The 21,415-nt window shown below is 44.5% G+C and overlaps 1 protein-coding gene across 1 annotated transcript in view; it reads right to left on the bottom strand.

Annotated features, from left to right (window-relative positions):
- Positions 1 to 16,161, bottom strand: part of znrf3 (zinc and ring finger 3) — a 109,554-nt gene extending 93,393 nt beyond the window's left edge. The window contains exon 1 of the mRNA XM_084056138.1: positions 15,491 to 16,161. Coding sequence (XP_083912264.1) covers positions 15,491 to 15,757 — 267 coding nt within the window. The 5' untranslated portion in view covers positions 15,758 to 16,161. The remainder of the gene's footprint in view (positions 1 to 15,490) is intronic.
- Positions 16,162 to 21,415: the final 5,254 nt, after the last annotated feature.

Below are 21,415 nucleotides of genomic sequence, written 5' to 3'. Positions count from 1 at the left end.
CAGGGGGAGGGGGGGTCCCCTTACCCAACTTTGAGAACCATTGAACTAGGTTCTATGAGCCCACATGACCGTTTACACCGGAGCCAAGGAAGTTCTTCTTTTTACAACCAGACAACAAAGACGTGCCGTGCGCCATTATTGCCCCGACTTCAACTCCAGCCCGGGATGCCCAAGTTAAAAGGCCGACCTCTGCGTGAACTCCCAAATAAATAAAAGCGTCAGGCATGTTTACTGCTCATTTAACATCAAAGGGACACATACTATGAGGAAGAGAGAGAGAGAGAGAGAGAGAGAGAGAGAGAGAGAGGAGAACACACAGCAGTCACAGGCATGCAAATAACCTTTGGAGAGCTGCATCAACAACAGTGTTCTGTGTTGCAGTGCAATCTAAACAAGAGAGACACTTTCCTTACACTGTGTGTGTGTGTGTGTGTGTGTGTGTGTGTGTGTGTGTGTGTGTGTGTGTGTGTGTGTGTGTGTGTGTGTGTGTGTGTGTGTCTCTCCAAACTGTCATGGGAGCTGTCAATGAATTATCAGTCTGATGATCTTGGCGGCCTTTTGAAAGGCTTCAGAGTCATGCTTGGCCCAACACACATTAAGAACACGCACGCAAACTAAAACACACATTAGAACAAAACTATTCTCAAATGTTCTCAAAGCACGCAAACTAGCCCACACACACACACACACACACACACACACACACACACACATTAGAGATTAGAACATGCACGCAAACAAAAACACACATATACATTAGAACAGAATCATTCTCAATGTTCTCAATGCACGCAAACAAACCCACACACACACACACATTAGATTTAGAACATGCACGCAAACCCACCCAGTGCCCGCCCACACACACACACACACACACACACACACACACACTCATTAGAACATGCATGCAAACACACACACACACACACACACACACACACACACACACACACACACACGAGAACATGCACGCAAACAAACACACACACACATTAGAACATGCACGTAAACAAACCAACACACACACATAGAACATGCACGCAACCAAATCCACACACACATATTAGAACATGCACGCAAACAAACCACACACAAGAACAAGCACACCCTCAAAACCACGTACACAAGAACATGCACACAAAAAGTTAAACCCACACACACACACACACACACACACACACACACTAGAACATGCACGCAAACAAACCCACACACACAAGAACATGCACACCATCAAACCCACACATAGTCTACATTTGAACATGCATGAAACCCCCCCCGCCCCCCCCACACACACACACACACACACACACACACACACACACATACACTAGAACATGCACGCAAACAAAACACCACACACACACACACACACACACACACACACACACACAGGCCCTGTATAAACTTTACAAAGAACAGAGTCGACTCTGTTCCACCTGTTGTGTACTTTAGAAAACGCCCAGCAGTGGATTAACCTATCTGCTGGAATCAGATAAGAGAAAAAAAGAGAAAAGAAAAAAGAAATACCCCCCCCCCCCAATCAAAAACCTATGAATAAATAAATAATAATAATAACGTTTTGGATGACTTCTTCCATGGAGAACAACAGAGCAAACAGGACGTGACCTTAATCACAGCCTGGGAGCTGGAAGTGAGAGCTTTGCTTCCAGCCAGTGTTGCCATGTGCGCTAATTATAAGCGACTTTGGGCTTGTTTTTCTGTAAAGTTGCTTGTAAATAATACCGGTACTTTGCGGGTTGCGTTTTTTGGGGCTTGTTTCTGGAGTGTAGTTGATTATTTGGGCTTGTTGTTTAAACCAGTGGTTCTCTAACATTTTCATGTCAAGGACCCCCCAAATTGAGATTTATTTGTCTGCATATCCCCATCTGAAAACATGCCATGGGACACCCATACCAGATTTGTGCTGTTAAAATGTTTCAAAAACATTTCAAATGTGTCACTTTTTTTCCGCAAGATGTTTTTGAAAATAGCAGATCTACAAGCCCAAGGCTTGTAGATCGGCTATTTTCAAACAGCCGATGTGTCTGGGTTTAAAGTGCTCACGTGGCCACGTGTTTTCATAGACCCGGTTTGCTTATTTCTCTCGCTAAAAAAAAAATCCGGCAACACGGCTTCCAAGCTCGCCGGGGTGGAAACAAACCTTCAACCCAAAGTGTTTTTATTTTCTCACCCTCCTTGAAGCTGGAGGCAGCACACACACAGACACACAGACACACACACACACACACACACACACACACACACACACACACACACACACACACACAGGGAACACCTCCACCTTTATTTGTACGCTGGAGCGGATTTAGCCCCGGAGGCCTCGCAATTACATCATCGTTCACAGTCAGTGTTGCAGCAGTGCTCTGGCTGCCGCGCATATCAGGGGCCGGCATTACTCAGAGGAACCCTTTGAAGAGTTTGGCCCGGCCCTCTCTGCCTCCCTCCCTTCACCTCTCCACCCCCACTCCCCCCTCCCTCCCTCCCTCCCTCCCACCCTCCAGCTTCGGCGAAAGCCTTTGATGTTCAGCGCTATGTTGCAGCGCTAGAGCGCCGCGCGGCCTCTCCAGGCCTTGCCTTGCCTTGCCTGATCCTATCTGTTGAGAGAGAGAGAGAGAGAGAGAGAGAGAGAGCGGCACACACATTCATGTGGTTTACACACCCGCAGCCAGAGACTCCGGCAGCTATTCACTTCACTAGCCCCGGCCAACACACACACACACACACACATACAGGCCCCTCCCTGTTCAGGGTCCAGGGGCTGCATGAGAGGGGGAGGGGGGCGGCGGCGGCAGCATGGCCCCGGGGGGCTGCCTGGCCTGGCCTGGCTTGGCTTGGTTTGCCTGCCAGGGCCTGGGGGGGGTTAAAGGCAGCAGGAATACAAGAGGGTGTATCGTCGCTGTCAGACAGAAACCTTATATCTCCATATTTTAACTTTTTGTGTTTTTTTGGTAAATTAACGCTCTACTTGATCATACTACAGCGTCACACAAGAAACATCTAAAGTAGCAGATCTACAAGCTCGAATCGCGGCGCAAAGCGACGCGTTTTGTGCTTGTAGATCTGCTACTTTTGAATTTGAACCCCGAAAAGTAACGGTTTTGGACATTTTCGACCCGACAGATACGATATCAAAGCAAGCTTCTATAAGGCGCAGTGGTTCTCAAAACTGGCTTCATGTCAAGGACACCCGAATTGATTTATGCCGTATTTGGCCGCGGACCCCCTGTTTGAGAAGATATTTCAAACAGGGACCTTGACTTTGACTGTTCTAGCGCCACAGTGTAGGTATGCTAACACATTGGTTCTCAAAGTGGGGGTTCCCAGGGGTCCTTGGCGGGGTACAAGGGGGTCCCCAGCTAAATAAGTTAATATAGCGTCACAATCATTTTAACCACTTTAACCATTATTGTATACTTTGGCTATTCAAAAATAGCAGATATACAAGCTCATAGCGCGGAACCGAGTGCCGCGCTATGAGCTTGTAGATCTACTATTTTTTTTTTAATCATGAAAATTTGCACACATCTTTGAATATATATATATATATATATATATATATATATATTTTTTTTAAAGCCAACATTTGTAACTCAAATCTTTACTTCTGGTGGTCCCTGGAACAAAAATGTTTTTCAGAGGGGGGTCCGCGGCCAAATACACGGGGGGGGTCCTTGACATGAAAAAGTTGGTAGAACCACTGTGCTAACAAACGCGGTGTGGCGTGGCACGTGGTGGAACCTTGAGAGGGAAAAAGGCCGGGGCCACATGGCAGAGCCGCTGGGACTGTTAAAGAGTCGCGTCAAAAAGTCGAGTCTAAACATGTGCTGTGTGGGTTCACAGCTAGCTGCTCTTATAGACCTATACAAAAGGAGGATTGAACTCGTCTCTCACTGCAGCTCATCCTACATGAAAACGTGCCACCCTGCCAAAAAAGAAATACATTTTTTTACAAACTCTTGACGGAATATCTCGTCTCTTGTCGGGTGGAGACCTCGTATCATGTCTAAAAAACTGTGACTTTGCAGGATTCTAGTTAAAAAAAGTAGCAGATCCCCAAGTTTGATGTTTTTTGGTGTGACGCCGTTTGTGTAAGATCGAGTACAAACATTTACGATGTTACCATGGGGTGTTCATTTACGGAAAATAAAAATATAAAACACAAAAAGTTATAGAGATTGGATATTTTCAAGCCCAACAGTGACGCTGTATTTCCTTAAATAAACATGATTTGTCCCTGATGGCGCCAATATCCACGATGCCGGAGCACAACAACAACAACACAAGAGGAAAGACGTTTTTTTCTTTTTGTCTTCCCTTTTCTAAAACTAGGACACATCCTCCATTCCCTTGGAAGGAGCGTATAGAGTAGAGTAGGCGTAGGTGATTTATCCTCAGTGTGTACCCAGGGGAACTATGTGGCACCGTGCCAGAGGAGGAGGGGACTAGAAAACATGAAGCGCAAAGCAGCTAGAGAGATAACCTAGTCTGTTGTCTTCTGACCGACCGAGCCCAATCCATCATTTACCTCTTGGCCCCATTGTGTTATAGTCAGAGCGCCGTTTCATCCTAACGGTGGGGCGGGGGGGAAATATCCCTTTCCTACGTTAAAAAATATCAAATACAATATTTCAAAAGATTTTAAAATGTTTAAACAAAAAAAACGACTTTTTCAAAAACAATTCAAAAGTATTTCATGAATAAAAAAATGTAAAAATCCATTAATTAACATAAATAAATAGCCGATCCACAAGCTCGCAACTGGGCAAACGTCTAATGTCTCTTTTGGGTCTTGAGCTAAAAGGTTTGGAAACCACTGACTTTGAGCACGGTTTGTCAGTGGGTCAGGGAGTGTGGGACCCATCCTTGGGTTTTCTACGTTATAAATATATATATATATATTATTTCCAAAGACTTAAGAAACTTTAAACAAAAACTAAATTGCAACTTTTCATCAATTAAAAACAATTCCAACATTTTTCAGATGAATTTCATAAATAAAATGAAAAAAAAAAAAAATCTAATTTCCATATTTGGGTCTTGAGCTATAAAATGTTTGGGAACCAACTGTGTTGAGAGCTTGATTCTGTCTCACTACTGGAACCACTACCCACCAAGAAGTACTCGGATAGTTTCTACTTAAGTAAAAGTATCAATATCACAATGTAGAAATACTCTGTTTACGAGTAAAAGTCCTGGATTCATTTTTTATTTACTCAAATCTTTGTTTCTGTTAGGTCCTAGGAGGTGCATGTGAACGTGGGGTGCAGGGGGGGGGATCTGAGTTGTCCCCATCTGGCACCCCTGTAAATGACCCTTGCCACGGTTGCGTGGGAATCCATTAGAGGAAACAATGGGGGGGTGGAAGGGATTTTGACAGAGGGTCTGTCAGGTTCTGTAGCAGGCTCAGAGAACCCTGTCGGGAAGAAACCTCCATGCTCCATATTCTAACTTTTTGTGTTTTTTCGTAAATTAACGTCCCTACTTGATCACGCTACGCAGCTACAGCGTCACTCAAAAGCATCAAAAGTAGCAGATCTACAAGCTCAAGACGCGGCGCGAAGCGACGCGTTTTGAGCTTGTAGATCTGCTACTTTTGATCTACAAGGTTGTCGTTTGCAAAGTGTTACGTGGTTGCACAATAATCACAATAACGGGAACCTGAATAACAACGACCCGATACAAATGGCTTCCGAATGGCTGCTAGGGGGCAAATGAGCATAAATCATTGGACAGGTGGGACAAGTGCTCTAATTCTGTCGGCGGTTCTCAAAAATGGAGTCCGCGGACCCCCCCCCCAGGGGTCCTTACGTGAGTTCCAGGGAGGTCCTCGCCGGCAAAATTGGTTAATATAGCATCAAAATCAGTCTAACCACTTTAACCCTCTGTATACATCGGCTATTTGAATATAGCTGACCTACAAGCTCACAGCGTGTGGATCTGCTATTTTCATTTTTGAAAATATGTGTAAAGATTTGGAAATTGGAATATTTGTTTAGACATTTTAAGAATACAAATCTTGTATGGGGGTCCCTGGCAAACGATATGTTAAGATGGGGGGTCCGCGGCCGATACATTTGGGGGTCCTTGACGTGAGCCTGTTGGAGCAGTGGTTCTCAAAGTGGGGTCTCCCAGGGGTCCTTGGGGGGGAGGGGGTCCCTGGCAAAAAGTAGTTAATACAGAATTAGAGTGATTTATCACTTTATCCACTTCTATGTTGGCGATTCAAAAAATAGCAGATCTTGACATGGAAGACGTTTGAGAAGCACTGCTCTGGTTACATTAACGGTGCACGTTTTAGATACATTGTTAAGGCGATGATAAAAGGGTTTTCAGACACATATGAGGGTTGATAATTATGTAATGATGTACACAAAAGAGGGGACTTTGAGCCCTGTGTTCTTGAACTTGGTGAGTGTGGGACAGATCTCTGATAAGACCTCTCCTTTGATGAAAGCATGAGTAAACCAGAGTGTGTGTGTGTGTGTGTGTGTGTGTGTGTGTGTGTGTGTGTGTGTGTGTGTGTGTGTGTGTGTGTGTGTGTGTGTGTGTGTGTGTGTGTGTGTGTGTGTGTGTGTGTGTGTGTATGTGACGGCCTTCATGTCGTAGTAGAACAGTAGGATTTGAGAAAGAGACATCGTTTGTGAGGACAATGTTCTTGGTCCTCACGAGAGAAGCGGTTGCTTTTAGGGTTAAAAGAAATATATGGGCTTACAAATTTAGGAAAAGATTCAGAATGGGGTTCGGATTACGATTAGAGCCATGTAGAGCGTTGGTTCTCAAAATAGGGCTCCGGGTACCCCCAGGGGTCCTTGGAAGCGTTCCACGGGGGGTCCCCGTGGAAAAAATAGCAGCGCGGCATGACGCACTGCGATCTTGTACATCTGCTATTTTTTATTTTTTTTAACCCTTTAAGACCGGGAACGCATCTGTGTGTCATTTTAAGATTTCTTTGGCTGTTCAAAAATAGCAGATATACAAGCTCATAGCGCGGCACCGAGTGCCGCGCTATGAGCTTGTAGATCTGCTGTTTATTTATTTGTACGTGAAAATGTTTTCAAATCTTTGAATGTATTTTTTCACACAAAAAAACAAAAAACAAAGTAATTTTGAATTTTAGCTGATCTACTATCTGTAGGTTTGTGTGTGTGTGTGTGTGTGTGTGTGTGTGCATGTGCGTGTGCGTGTATGCGTGCGTTATATGCATGTGCAAGATACAAAGGGGGCAAGCAGGAAAAAGTATAGGGAATGCATATATAGGCCTACATATATCAAAGAAACAAGGAAAAGCCAGGAAGTGGCAGACGGACAAGAGTGAGTAGTCAGTCAGTGCACAGGAAAAGGGGGGGACTGGACTAGCACACTGCTACCTACTCTAGTCTGTCTATTGGCCTAAAGAATAGGTAACAAAAGGGGGCAGGCGGTGTGGCCTTCCACAGTTAGTCAGCACATTCCTGACTGACAACAAAGCATGCCTCTGCCTGGATGAGCCAATGTGAGCATTGTCATTTCATAACCCTCTCGCCCCCTTGGGGCTTTGTTTTCCAGACCTTCTGTGTCCGTGGATAGAACTGTGGGTTGAGGAGGATGGACTGAACCTTTCATCACTTCTTCATCAAATATAGATGGGCTTTTTTTCCCCTGAATGTGAAGAAGAAAAGGGGAAAAAAGACTAAAACGCCCCCGGGCCGATATATCATCTGACTCCTTTTGAAAAACAACATGTTTCAGAAAAACAAACAAAACACACACACACACACACACTCCGTGTCAAAGAAGCGTTGTGTTTGCTACTGTCACACCAACGCATCACACAGAATGTCATCCACACGTGGCTCAGCAGCACATACAGTAGGTAAGCACTAAGCACAGCCTCAGGCCAAGGACGCAGAAACATTTACACTGAGGCCATTCTTAAAAATGTTTTCTAAATCCTAACAGTTTTTTGAAAAAAAATCTAAAAAAAAATATTTTTCAAGATTTTTCAAAAATAGCAGATCTACAAGCTCATAGCGCGGCACTCGGTGCCGCGCTATGAGCTTGTATATCTGCTATTTTTGAATACCCAAAGAAATCTAAAGTGACACAGATGCGTTCCAGGTCTTAATGGGTGAACGAGACCTTCATACAAAATGAGCTCCGACAAATTAATCGAGAGCAACGCCAGGGAGAGATGGCTCCCCCCCCCCCCCCCGGAGAGACCCCCGGTGGCAGTGCCAAGGCCAACTTGCGCAGGACAAACCGACGCATTGCGAGCTTGAAGATCGGATATTTTCGGTGCGCCGACACTGGCACGCAACCAGTACAACGTCTCTGTCGGGTGGACACCTCATATGTCCGAACAAATTTTGTTCCAGGGACCCCCCAGAAGCAAAGAGTTAAAAATGTTCGCCTGAAAACAATACATATTCAAAAGATTTGCACACATTTTCACGATTTAAAAAAAAAATAGCAGATCTACAAGTTCATAGCGCGGCACTCGGTGCCGCGCTATGAGCTTGCATATCTGCTATTTTTGAATAGCCAACGTGTGAAATAATGAGAAGCTGAAAGAGAAGCTGAGAGACAGAGCGACGTGGTAAACACAGAGAAACCCACAAAGCAGCCTGTCACAATTATTACATCATCGCCTGATCGCAATTATTTGAGATAGTCACAATTATTTTGCATAATCATTTCGTTGCTGTCGGGCAGAAAAAACTCTCGTTATTTGAACTTTGTGTTTTTTTATTGCAAATTAATGCTCTACTTGATCATACTACAGCGTCACACACAAAAGTATCAAAAAGTAGCAAATCCACAAGCTTGTAGCTTTTTGAGTTTGTGGATCTGCTACTTTTGAATTTGAATCTGAAAAGTAACCGTTTTGGACATATATGAGGTTTCCACCCCGACAGAGACGAATTCCATTCATCTGATCATCTCTATAAATTCATCTGTTCAAATGTCATACGTATGTTCAAACATAAAAAAGAATTATCGAAAATAGCAGATCTACACACTTCTTTAAAAGGTTCCGAAAGTATCATTTTAAATATGGTTTATTTGGGCCATAGTACATCACTTATTTTGATTATTGGTACTGGTATCATTATCATGTCATGTCCTTATATATATTCAAGTTATTTGTCATATCTGCCCTTGTTCATGTTCAAAGTTCAATGCCAAAAACATAATTATTTGTATGTAAAATGTGGTGATGGTGACAGGCCAAGCAGAGAGCCATACGGGCAGGAAAATAAAACAAGGGACTGGACTGGTTTGTGAGAAAGCGTCGGGCACATTAAAAGGAAGTTAGGACAGGTGCAAAGGAAGTCCAACAGGAAACGTTGTGTTTGGTTGTTCAACGTTTTACACGTTCAGAGAGCATGGGGCAATCATTACACCTAAACTGTGCACATGCCAAACATTTAAACACAATTAGCGATTTGGCCTAATGCATTAGTACTGCGTTGCTTGTTAGGAAAAAGGAATCCTTGAAGTCATTCACATTGCACTGTAAGGACGCGTGACAATTTTCGCATCAAAGGACCAGACAGAAAGGGGGGGGGGATAGAGAAAGAGAGAGAGAAAAACAGTTTAGTCTGTTCTATTCCGAAAAGGGGAGAAACGCAGCCTCAAATTACTTTGGCTGGGACATGAAAGTCTAGCGGGGTGGCGGTTAAAGAGACGATAGCACTTAAAATACAGCTGCGACCGCGAAGCCAATAAATGGAAAAAAAAGTAGGCGAGCAGTACTTTTAACCTTTTAAACCAGCGTTTTTGTGTACTGCTACTGTTGCTTTGGTGCTGGGAGTGGCCCGGGTCCCTGGTACCTCCCGTCTGGGACCGGCCCATTATGGCCTCTCGGGGTTTCCAGCCTGTGGTGAGAAAGCGCGCTGGATCCCTCAACCACTAAAGCTCTCATTATAGTCTAAATTCAGCCCGACACAACCTCTGCCAGCTCCAAGGTAGGAGCTCCAGCAGTGAGTCTCATCGTTGTCTCCTCTCTCTCTCTCTCCATTCTAAAATTCCAGAAACAAAACTGTGTTTACCACTTAAAGTTAAAACACTATATGCTTCCTTGACTGGGGTCCCCCAGGGGTCTGTACTTGGTCCCCTACTTTTTTCTATCTGCACCAAATCGCTTCGTCCAACAATATTTTCACCTATGATAGGATATTTTCACCTATGATGACATGGTGCCAAGAATAGGGACGGCTAGAGTACATGTCACTTGTGGCAAAAAAAAAGGATAGTTTTTCAAGCAGGTCATCACAGCAACAGTATCGGGTATTTGGTGCATGTGTGTAGGTGTATGTGTCAAGGGTGGAGGAGCAGGCTGGTGTTGGGAAAAGGGCTTGGCAGACTATGGCCTCTTTTGTTTTACTATTCCCAGCATAGGTTCTCAAAGTGGGGTCCGGGGACCCCCCCCCCAGCAAAATGTATACTTTGGCTTTTCAAAAACAGCAGATATACAAGCTCGCTATGAGCCTGTAGATCTGCTATTTTTTTTAAACAATCGTGAACATTTTTGCAAATCCATGATTATATGTTTTTAAAGCGAACATTTTTAATTTGAATCTTTTACACTTTGGCTATTCAAAAATAGCAGATATACAAGCTCGTAGCGCGGCACCGAGTGCCGCGCTACGAGCTTGTAGATCTGCTATTTTTGAAAAATCTTGAAAATGTGTGCAAATCTTTGAATATATATTGTTTTAAAGCAATTAACTAAAAGCTTTGCTTCTGGAGGTCCCTGGCATAAAAGTCTTTTTGAGATGACATCACTGTGAGGGTCCTTGACACCAAAACGTTTCGAGAGAACCAATCGACTCAGAGGATGCTCCTGGGTCCCTCCGGAGGAAGTAGGCTAAAAGCCACACTAGCTCTACTCTCTGGGGCTCTGGCCCTGACGGTGCTCTTAGAGTTCCATCTGGTCCCCTCGGTGCCCTCTGCCACGTCCCCGCCTTGGCTCCGCTTGCTCAGCGCGCTGACAGCCACGGCACCGCTGGAAATCAGAGGCAGATGTGCGCCCGCCCGTGCAACGCGAACGCGACTGCTGCTGCTGCTCATCCTCGCTACAGGAAAAGACAATTTGGCGTCAAGAGAGACAAAAGGGGGGGAATGATGAGCAGCAGATGCGTTCGCCTCCGCGTCACGGCTGTCCGCAATCAGGGGGGCGGTGCGTGCGATGTCAATAACAATAACCTGCACACATCAGCGACAACAGTGTGTGTGTGTGCGTGTGTGTGTGTGTGTGTGTGTGTGTGTGTGTGTGTGTGTGTGTGTGATGTTTCATGATTAGCCTTTAGACTAAAAGGTTAATACTGCATCCCACATAGCCATCCCAGAAACAACATACTGTAGAAGAAACAGTGCCTCCTTATGTTGTGTACAGAAGAGAAATCATCATTTACACCTGACACACATCGGGGACGGTGCGGTCATACCATTACGGCACTGTGTGTCACTCTCTACTTACGTCAATAACACCACCACTGGGACTTGCATGTTGCCGCCGTTTATAAAACAAATCGTCTCCGAGTTACACACACCAGTATAAATGGCATCATCCGGACGGGGCCTCACCACCACACCAGGAAGATGCACTGGTGGAATAAGCATGGCGGGACTATCAGGACTAGCCTCCCATGCTAGCAAGCCCACACAGTTACGGGGTCCACTTGGTTCCATTTGTACCCTACTCAGATTGAAATTAACACCATGGGTTTTACAGTGTACTAGGCAACGGGTGGAGTGCTCTAAATACACTCTTAAAGATGTCTTAGGGACTGCCAGCTCAACTCCACATAGTTTCGCAGTGTGACAGGATGATTTAAGGAGACATTGATTACTTTGCCATTATGTAGTTAAATTGGAACAATCAGGGCCTGGCTTGAGAAGCCTCGGGTTTGGCAACGTGGGCAGATCCTAGTCATCGCGCTTCTCCCCTTTGCGCAGAGCAAGTAGCAAATTGACTTAATTTATTATTTTTGGCCCTGGCCGTGTGTGTGCCATTTTTCGCACTCCTCCTCGGGCAGGGCTGCTGAATGAGCGCTCGCTTCAGGGAATTAAGTCAGGGGTGTGGGAGTGCGCGAGTGGTGACGGTGGTTACCTCTTTGCTCAGGAGCACTGCCAATCCCCCCCCTAATAAGCCAAGCCCCCCCCCTCCCTCTCTCAATATTTCAACCCCTACCTGCTGAGGTCTGGCTACTACTGTACATACGAGGTAAAAGGCAACCCCCTTGGGGTCCTTGTTCAAACAGCAGGAAGAGGTCTACAAGCCCTCGTAAACCTCAGCCAGGCCAAATCAAGGTCTCCGTTCAGTGAATGATAGAATTGTTTGTGAGGTCGGTGGACGGAGGCTGCAAACCTCAAAGAAAGAAGTGGAGTTATTACACGGGGTGCTGTTGGGAGACGGAACCCGCGGGGACCAATGTGCGAGTTCACATATATACAGTGCAATAGGCTCTATGCGCAGCAGCCATATTGTGAAGAAATGCACAGGTGTTGCCAATGATACTAATGAAGGCTCAGTTCCATTCGGGTCAAACAGAGTCAGGGTGCTGATATCGTGCATATTGGCTCACTGGAAACACCAGTGGGTCTAAATTGGGGTCCAAATGGCCCCTTAGGGATGTGTAACTCTGACAGTGTACAAATGAAACCAAATGGACCCGTAAGGGTGCATTTGGTTCCATTTGTACACTCTCAGAGTTATGGGGGTCGTGGAAATTAAAAGTCTGAGAACTACTGTCCTACACTAAATGGAACAGAGCCTTCATTAGTACCATTGGTAACACCTGTGAAGGAAGTGATAATATGGCTGCTGTGCATAGAGTCTATTCCTCAACTGACACAAACACCGCGATAACTTCCCCCCCGATGAACTAACGCAATGATATTTCACAAATGTGGCTTTGCTAATGGCGGATTTGTTCAACGTTAGGCAAGCTATAGGGCCAGCCGCCTTATCATCCTTCCTCCATTTCAGCTTTCATAAATCTTCCGTAAACACACAGGAAACTCCAGACAGTGTGCCGTGCTGGTCAAACTGTCCCTCATTATAGCTCAACAAAATATAAGCTGCCTCTGAGTGGTCTGAAGCTATGTTAGCAAAGAAAGCAAACCTAAATAGATGTGGTTTTCAATGTAAAGCTGAGGTCTGACATTTCTTTGTGGTTAGCGTGTGGCGCCAAATGGCCATTGCTATGTATAAACAGGGGCAATTTAGGTACAGAATATGCCCATCTTTGATCCCCACAATCTTCCTCCTTTCGAAATAATAATTGCCTGCATATAAGGAAAACAAAACGTGCATATATCCATCGTAGCAGCAGGTATCATTGTAGTGCAATGTCTGCTCAGGTCATGGCCAGCGTCCGGAGCGGGCCGGTGCTGGAGAACTGCTCGTCCGACCTACTTCACACTCGACACTGCCCTCGTTTGGGTCCTCAGCAATACACCTGTCAAGTGTGAAGTCGATCAGATGAACGGTTCTGAGGATGTCAGAAGCACAGGCAGACGGCGACATACAGAGACTCCTGTAATGTATAGTTAATTTTGATGTCATGTGTGGCTATTATCTTCCAGGCATTCAATCTTTCAGAGCTGAACTAGATTGGATGCTAGCGTGCGAAGACAGGAATACAAATGCATGGCTGGGGTGTTGTTGACACCATTGAACATGGAGGTTTATGACTATGCTATTATGCACTTGACATTTTTGGTCATGTGTGCCGGTATGCAAGCTACATGCATCCACCACTGCTGATGTGAGCTATCTTGGATTCCACTTTGTGTATCCACAATATTTGAACCCCCTCCAGGCCAGTCGTCCCTCCAGTCACAGCCTGGATAAACACACACTTCAAACGGCCGATGGGACTGGACACTCGAAACGCTCGCTGGATAATACAGATCTCGTCCTTCAAAGAACTTCTCTATTTTAAGGCGCTCCCCCGCACAGTCCCCATGCATGCCATGATGACAACACAGCTTTAAAGGGGGTTAGCAAGGTCCAATCCTACCATCTCCACCGACAAACAGTGGCTCGGAAAGACCGCTTCAGATGTACTTTACACAGAGTTTGCATCCAATCCATCACAAAAGGAAGGATTTGTTGGCCCCTATTAGGCCTCCACTCCATAAGCTGGGGGACACGTGAAATAGAGCAGTGGTTCTCACACTCTTTTGATTTCAAGGACACCCATAACCTCTGAGAGTTACAGGCCTGTAAAGGATCCGTTTAGAACCCTGAGGGTCCCTGGACCCCACTTTGAGAACCACTGAAATAGAATGCAACACAGCCCCCACACTATCTCAAACCAGCACTGTGTAGGTCCTCCTATGCACAGGTCTCTTGTGTGAATAGATGGAATTTGTTAGATTGTTACAACTTAAGGTAGTCTAAAATCACTGGTTCTCAATGTGGGGTTCGGAGACCCCCAGGGGTCCCTGAGGGGGCTTCCAGGTGGTCCCCAGCTAAATCATTGCTAGTTAGGAACCAAATGGACCTTGATGGATGTGTAACTCTGAGTGTACAAATGGAACCAAGTGCACCCTTATGGATCCATGTGTACACCCAGAGTACAGTGCGGACTCCTAGAGACTAAATAAAACCCAAATCAAACTGAAGTCCTAGAAATGAAAAAGGTTGATAATCACTGGTATAAAATGATCCAACTTGAAAATGAGCCAGTGTGTAGCCGATGAAGGCTATATGCACAGTAACCGGGCCACAACGCGGTGCATGTCGGCGGGACATGTGCGGTGTGCACGCTGGTACACAGGCGCAGAGAACCAGCACATATTTACAACATTTTATAAATGCATCCGAGGCGAATAATGGGGAGATGTTTTCTACAGAGCCAGGTCACATGATGCAGACAGTAGGCAAACTATTCCAACAAAAAAAGTATATATGTTTTAACAAAATCTTGCAAGAGCCTCCAACTGGTTGGTCGCCTGCTGGGATCTTGTGAAACGCGCACATTATTATGCAAAAAAAAAAAAGTTGACCAACTTTTTCAGATGAAGTGCATTTGGAAGTTTTAAAGGAGAAACAGAGGTTTCCTATCGCATCGCGGTTGCCAGGTCTGAAAACGGTGTTGTTGTGAAGCTTCTGATCTGAGCCCCCCAGACATCAACAAAACAACCTGCAAGAGCATGTTTCTCCTGTGAATGAATTCCACAAGATAGAAGCCATCTTGTGACCGCAGTACCATCCTCACACACACAGCCTAACATACACCCACTACAACTCCGGTCACCCCCACCACCACCACCACCCACACCACCCACCACCCCATTGGGGGAAAAGAAAAGTTTGGATCCACGGTGATCCAGCCTGGTTCCGTTAAGGCGCGATGCCCCCCCGTTCTGTCCCACGGCGGGGATGAAACACACAACAACAGCCCCTTTTGACAGTAGTATTCCCCACAGCCAAGCGGAGGGAAACTAAACAAGCAGAGTTGTTACATACTTGAACGATCTCCCCCTCCGCGCTGATAGTGGCTCCAGCCTTGGAGAAGCGCCCCTGCAAGCCGGTCGTGTACGTGGTATAATCTCCATTGGGACTGGACTCGAACAGCACCACCTCCACAAAAGCCGTATCCTTGGCGAAGACGGTCCCCAGGGACGTGGTGACCACGAAGATCACCAGGACCACGGAGGACGAGTCGGGCAGCACCACACCGCCGCCGCCGACACCGCCGCGATCCGAGGCGCCTCTTCTCCGTGAAATCATCATCTTCTTGCCGGTTGGATCTTCTGCGCCGATCGGAACATAATTATTCCAAAAGGTGGTGGGTTGGTTTGGGTGTCGTTGTTTTTAATGGCAAAGAAAAGGAAAGGAGGAGGAGGAGAAAAAAACACACGAAATGTTGAAAATGTTGCCGATGCGAGCGATCAAGCTGCTGCGTCAAAAGGAGCAGCTCCGTGGAAGTAGCAGCCGTGGAAGTCGGGAATATTGTGCAATAAAAAAAAGCAGCGCTGTCTTGTTGGGTTGAAGCGTGTTTATTTCACCACCGCAGCCGCGTCTATTACATTGCTTTGCTAACGCTCTCCTCTCGCTCTCTCTCTCTCTCTCTCTCTTTCTTTCTCACTCCCCCCCGCTACAAAGCGGATCTCCTTTGATCTCCAAACACGTGATTTTTTTTTTGGAGATTTTTTTTCTCTCTCTCTCTCTCTCTCTCTCTCTCTCTCTCTCTCTCTCTCTCTCTCTCTCTCTCTCTCTCTCTCTCTCTCTCTCTCTCTCTCTCTCTCTCTCTCTCTCTCTCTCTCTCTCTCTCTCTCTCTCTCTCTCTCTCTCTCTCTCTCTCTCTGCTCTCTCTCTCTCCCCCTCTCCCAAAAGGGTTATCCCCACCCACCAATCTTTGTGACCCTCTCCTTTGCACTCCCCACTCTCTCAAGTGCCAGCACTCAGTTAAGGAGGCACGGCCGTTCAGTGTTGCCAGAATTTGCGAGAGAAACAAGCAAGCAACCACGTCAATGAAACCCCTAAGGACTACCCATTGAGTGTCTATCTGTACCGAGTGGACCCCTAGACCTACCTACTGCACATTATCAAGTCTAAATCTGAGGCCTTTTTGTATACTATTTAAATAGTTTCGAGGGGAAAATGCTGTAAATTGTCCCAAAGTGACTGCAAAAGATTGCTGTTATTTGTTTCAAAAAAGCTTCATACCCTGTATAACATGTATATAACAACGCAATGTGACATATTAGCTCTGTTTAAAACAATGCTGTACCCCTCCTACTTTCCCCAGTTTCTTAAACTGTTTTTATTATATTTTGACACTTGCTTTATGTAAACATTGACATTTTACAAGCTACTTTGAATTGAAGAAGCTAATAGGCGTTTGCGTATGCGTCATTTAAACAACACAAATCTCGTATGGGGGTCCCTGGCACAAAATACTTAAACAGCAATTTAAGCAACAACACTTTAGAAACAATATAACCAATATTTTCAAGCGACTTTACATGAAAAACAAGTCCAAAGTCGCTTATAATAAGCGGACATGGCAACCATCCTCGGCGTTCTCACTGACTAACACTGTAAAACCAAACCAAACCATACACTGTGTTAAAGTACGTGTTCATATGAATTACATTTTTGACACTTTTTTGAGTTAAATGGACACTGAGGACGTAAAGCCTACTGTGTATATACTCAGACCTGAACAGGTTACTAATATAATGTGCGAAAATTACTCTTAATTATTCCCTGGTTGATGTTTTGATTCGGGTTAGTTTAATTTGATAGGGTTGCAGTCACGTATTTTTTGGAGCTATTGTTACCATTAAGTGTGGATCCGTAAAGTCTAGGCTAATTTTGTACAGTTTATGACATAGTTTTAACACACTATACCACCTTAAAATAAACATAGCCCTCTTCAGAACATTTCATCATTTAGCCAGGCTAATTTTTGGTCTGTTTCAGATATTGTTATGTATCTCTGGGTTACTTATAATAACATTAGAAACGCTTTGCAAGAGTTTACGAGATAGCCTATTTTGTGGGGAAGGGGAACATTTCTCAGCATTATGATATAGGAGCAGTTCACCACTAGTTAAAGACAATTAATCCACTCCTGAATAATTACTTGCCAGTTGTCAGATTACACTGCTAATCTCCAATGATGAACATTTGTCTTTGTTCTTTAAACTAGTTATCCTATTTGAGATGGGATTGTAAACTGATTATACATTTAAAACCTACTTAATGTCAAAAAGTAAAAAAGAAAGTAATGTTAAAGTAAATAGCCTATCTCTCCACCAGGCCAGGATGCGGAGATTATGTTTTTGCCCGTTTGTGTGTGTGTGTGTGTGTGTGTGTGTGTGTGTGTGTGCGTGCGTGCGTGCGTGCGTGCGTGCGTGTGTGTGTGTGTGTGTGTGTGTCACTACATCATGTATCATGTATTGTACAGTATCATTTTGGCAGCCAACATTAGTGGGAGGGGCCTATTTCTCACAAAAACACCATCATATATCATGAATGCAACTTCCAATGAATCAACACCTAATTGGAATCGCATGTTGAGGGCCCTGTATAGAGCACACCTCGAAAAGCATTTTCACTTCTGTCCATAGGGGTGCAGTTGTCATGAATGCTATACCCCTGCAGCTTCCTTGGGTCCAGATGGCTGCAACCCACGACTCAAGCCTGAGTTACACTTTGTTATAAGCTCCGCTGCGGGGGTGTCATGCACCAAAAAATGGCTGATCTTCAAGCTCACGACGCTTCGTGCAGTGACGTGTTGTGATCTTGTAGATCTGCCATGTTAACGACATGACGAGCAACCGTGTATACATCAGGCATTACACAGCACTGGCTAGCCTGGCGGAGATATGCGCTCCACAGAGCACCACTTTCTGGTTCACATATGCAGAAGGCAATTTCACAACAAATCCTATGATGTTTAGATTTAATGCTTCACATGCATCACCAGCGTGGAACTTTCTCGAAGCGAGACACATTTTGAATATTTACTCTGAAATGGAATGATAAAAATGTTTTTTGTTTATTTATGTTTCATATGGTTTCAATGGTGAAACCTAGTGCCTTTAACAGATAGCCTCCAATGGATTTAGAGGTGATTGTTCATGCAGATCTTCCCCAGAGCACAAGACAAGTGTCTCAGTGTAAACTAATCTCTGGAAAATTCCTCTATATATCCATGTTCAGATAGATCTGTTGTTCCCATCTCTTAAGGGTGTGAACCCTGCCCTGTGTGTCTGTCTGCAGTGCCTTGCTACTGGATTCTCAATTCACCAACTGAGCACCAGTGGTGTAAAAAGTACTCAATTTATTTACTTAAGTACAAGTATCAATACCGCAATGTAGAAATACTCTGTCACCAGTAAAAGTCCTGTATTCAACAGTTACTTGAGTAAAAGTACATAAGTATTGTCATCAAAATATACTTACAAAAAGTAAATGTATACTCATTATGTTGAATTTCCTATTTCAGACGTTTTCAAAATGTATTAAAAAAACGTTACAAAATAGCAGATCTACAAGCTCACAATGTGTCGCACCGCAAGCTTGTAGATCGGCTATTTTCAAATAGCTGAAGTATAATTATTAAAGGGCTGAAGTGGTTATTGGTTAAAGGAGACATCCGGTCATTTTAAGTGTTATGTTTGATGTGTGTCAAATCACTTACCAACGTAGAAATGAAAATCGCGTTACTCCACAGATCCCCCTATCGACCCCCACCGTTGGCATTATAGGAGTCGCCAGGATAGCAGCAATTCGCCTATTTTAACAAATGTAAAGTCAGTTTTTTTCTCCTAGTACTCATTGTGGAGTCCCATGATAACGTAACAGGCGCTAAAACTCCCGACAAGCTAACGGCTAATAACAGAACGAGCTAACGCTGGGGCTGCTTATCTCTCTGCATGGCAGCCCCAGGTTGCCAGGTCGGGAGAGAAACCAGCAACCAGCATTAGCTCGTTCTGTTATTAGCCGTTAGCTTGTCGGGAGTTTTAGCGCCTGTTACGTTATCATGGGACTCAACAATGAGTACTAGAAGCAAAAAAACAGACTTTACATTTGTTAAAATAGGCGAATTGCTGCTATCCTGGCGACTCCTATTGTGCCAACGGTGGGGGTCGATAGGGGGATCTGTGGAGTAACGCGATTTTCATTTCTACGTTGGTAAGTGATTTGACACACATCAAACATAACACTTAAAATGACCGGATGTCTCCTTTAATGTATGATTTGTAATAATAAGTAGCCTAACTAACGTTTTCAAATAATTGTAGTGGATTAAAAGTACAATATTTAACTCTGAAATGTAATGGAGTAGAAGAATACTCAAGTAAAGTACAAATACCTCACAATTGTACTTAAGTACATTACTTGAGAGTACATATACTCGGTTACTTTACACCACTGCTGAGCACAATGGCTTTTCTTCAGACAGTGCTGGAAAGAATAGACAAATAGAGACAACATATTCTGTCATTCCTGCAGTGGAGAATGGATCGGAGTGTGTGTGGACTTTTGTGTAATCCACATTTCACAAACAACACCCATGGTACCAAGCAAATGAGGGCATTGTGCTTGTACTGGAGTCGACCATACCATGCTTTGTAACAATGTAGCAGTGTGATGGTTATGTATGGCCACCGTCTCCCCATTATACAAAAGTATATGTATGAAAGCGGCACTATGTACCTATTTTAAAATGAATAAAATGTCATTTTGTCCAATATGTATGGTAGAGCATGTTAATTCAATAACTTATACAATTGGGGTTGTTGTATTTTGTCTCCCTGCTCTTCTATTGAGACATTTAGATCGGGTCAAAGGTCATGTCTCACCTAGACACAGGATCTGACACAAATGTTGACCTGATGGTCAAGATTTAATTTATCCCCTGAGCAAGCAGGCATGCTCTATTAGCTCAATGGTAAAAATGTCAGCACTTGCGCAGGAAACCGGGTTAAAATCCGGGCTAGAAGAGGAAAGTTACATAGTGCAACTTTAATATGCATAAAATTATAATAAGGATTAACCACTGTGTCCTTGGCACGAAAACGCTTGAGAACTACTAGTCAGGGGTCTTCAACAGGGGGTCCGGGACCCCTAGGGGGTCCTCAGAGTTACTACAGGGGGTCCACCAAATCTTTGTGTGATATGATTTGTTTTTGTTACTTTAACTACTGGAACCCTAACATCCTTTTTCTGAGAAGAACTTGAGCCAAAAATAGCAAAGAGGTATAGGTGTAGAGGGAAAAAAGAGCAGACCAAGTAAACAAAAAAAGTTGAATCTGAAACACAATTATATACAATATAGAGGGGGTCCCTGCTTCATCTCTCTCTCAGCTAGGGGGTCCTTGGCCTGAAAACGTTGAAGACCCCATCAACGTCAAGCTGCTTGAGAACTACTGCTTTAAGTTGAGAAGAGAAGAGAAGGGCTGAGCTCTCCTCCACATGCATTGATAGATGTCCACGGAGGAGAAAACAAGGTCTCATCTTGCTGTCAGCTGTGTGGCAGTGTGATTATGAAAACCAACTGTGAGGCCTTCTTAGGTCAAGAATGCAGCAGCAGCCGAGCAGAGAGCATGATGGTCAACATGTGTTCGGACTCAAAAAGTGAGGAGAAAAAAAACAAAAACAATTCAAAGGAGTTTAGCAGAAACAAAGTTTTTTTTTTTTTTTTTCAGCGCCTCGAGCATGACAATAATTTACAGATCACATTGTACCGGATGATGTCATTGTGTTTTATGAATCCTGATCTACACCACATGTGCTGTCCGTCTTATTACACTCTTCTTCTCTCTTCTTCACTCACTTGTGCAGACAAGCAAGGACGCACGCACGCGTGCACGCACGTACGCAGGCACGCACGCACACGCACACGCACACGCACACACACACACACACACACAC

Source organism: Gymnoscopelus microlampas, assembly GCF_963454915.1.
Source record: "Gymnoscopelus microlampas genome assembly, chromosome: 4".
In the NCBI taxonomy this organism is placed as follows: domain Eukaryota; kingdom Metazoa; phylum Chordata; class Actinopteri; order Myctophiformes; family Myctophidae; genus Gymnoscopelus; species Gymnoscopelus microlampas.
This window is presented reverse-complemented; position numbering and strand designations above follow the sequence as displayed.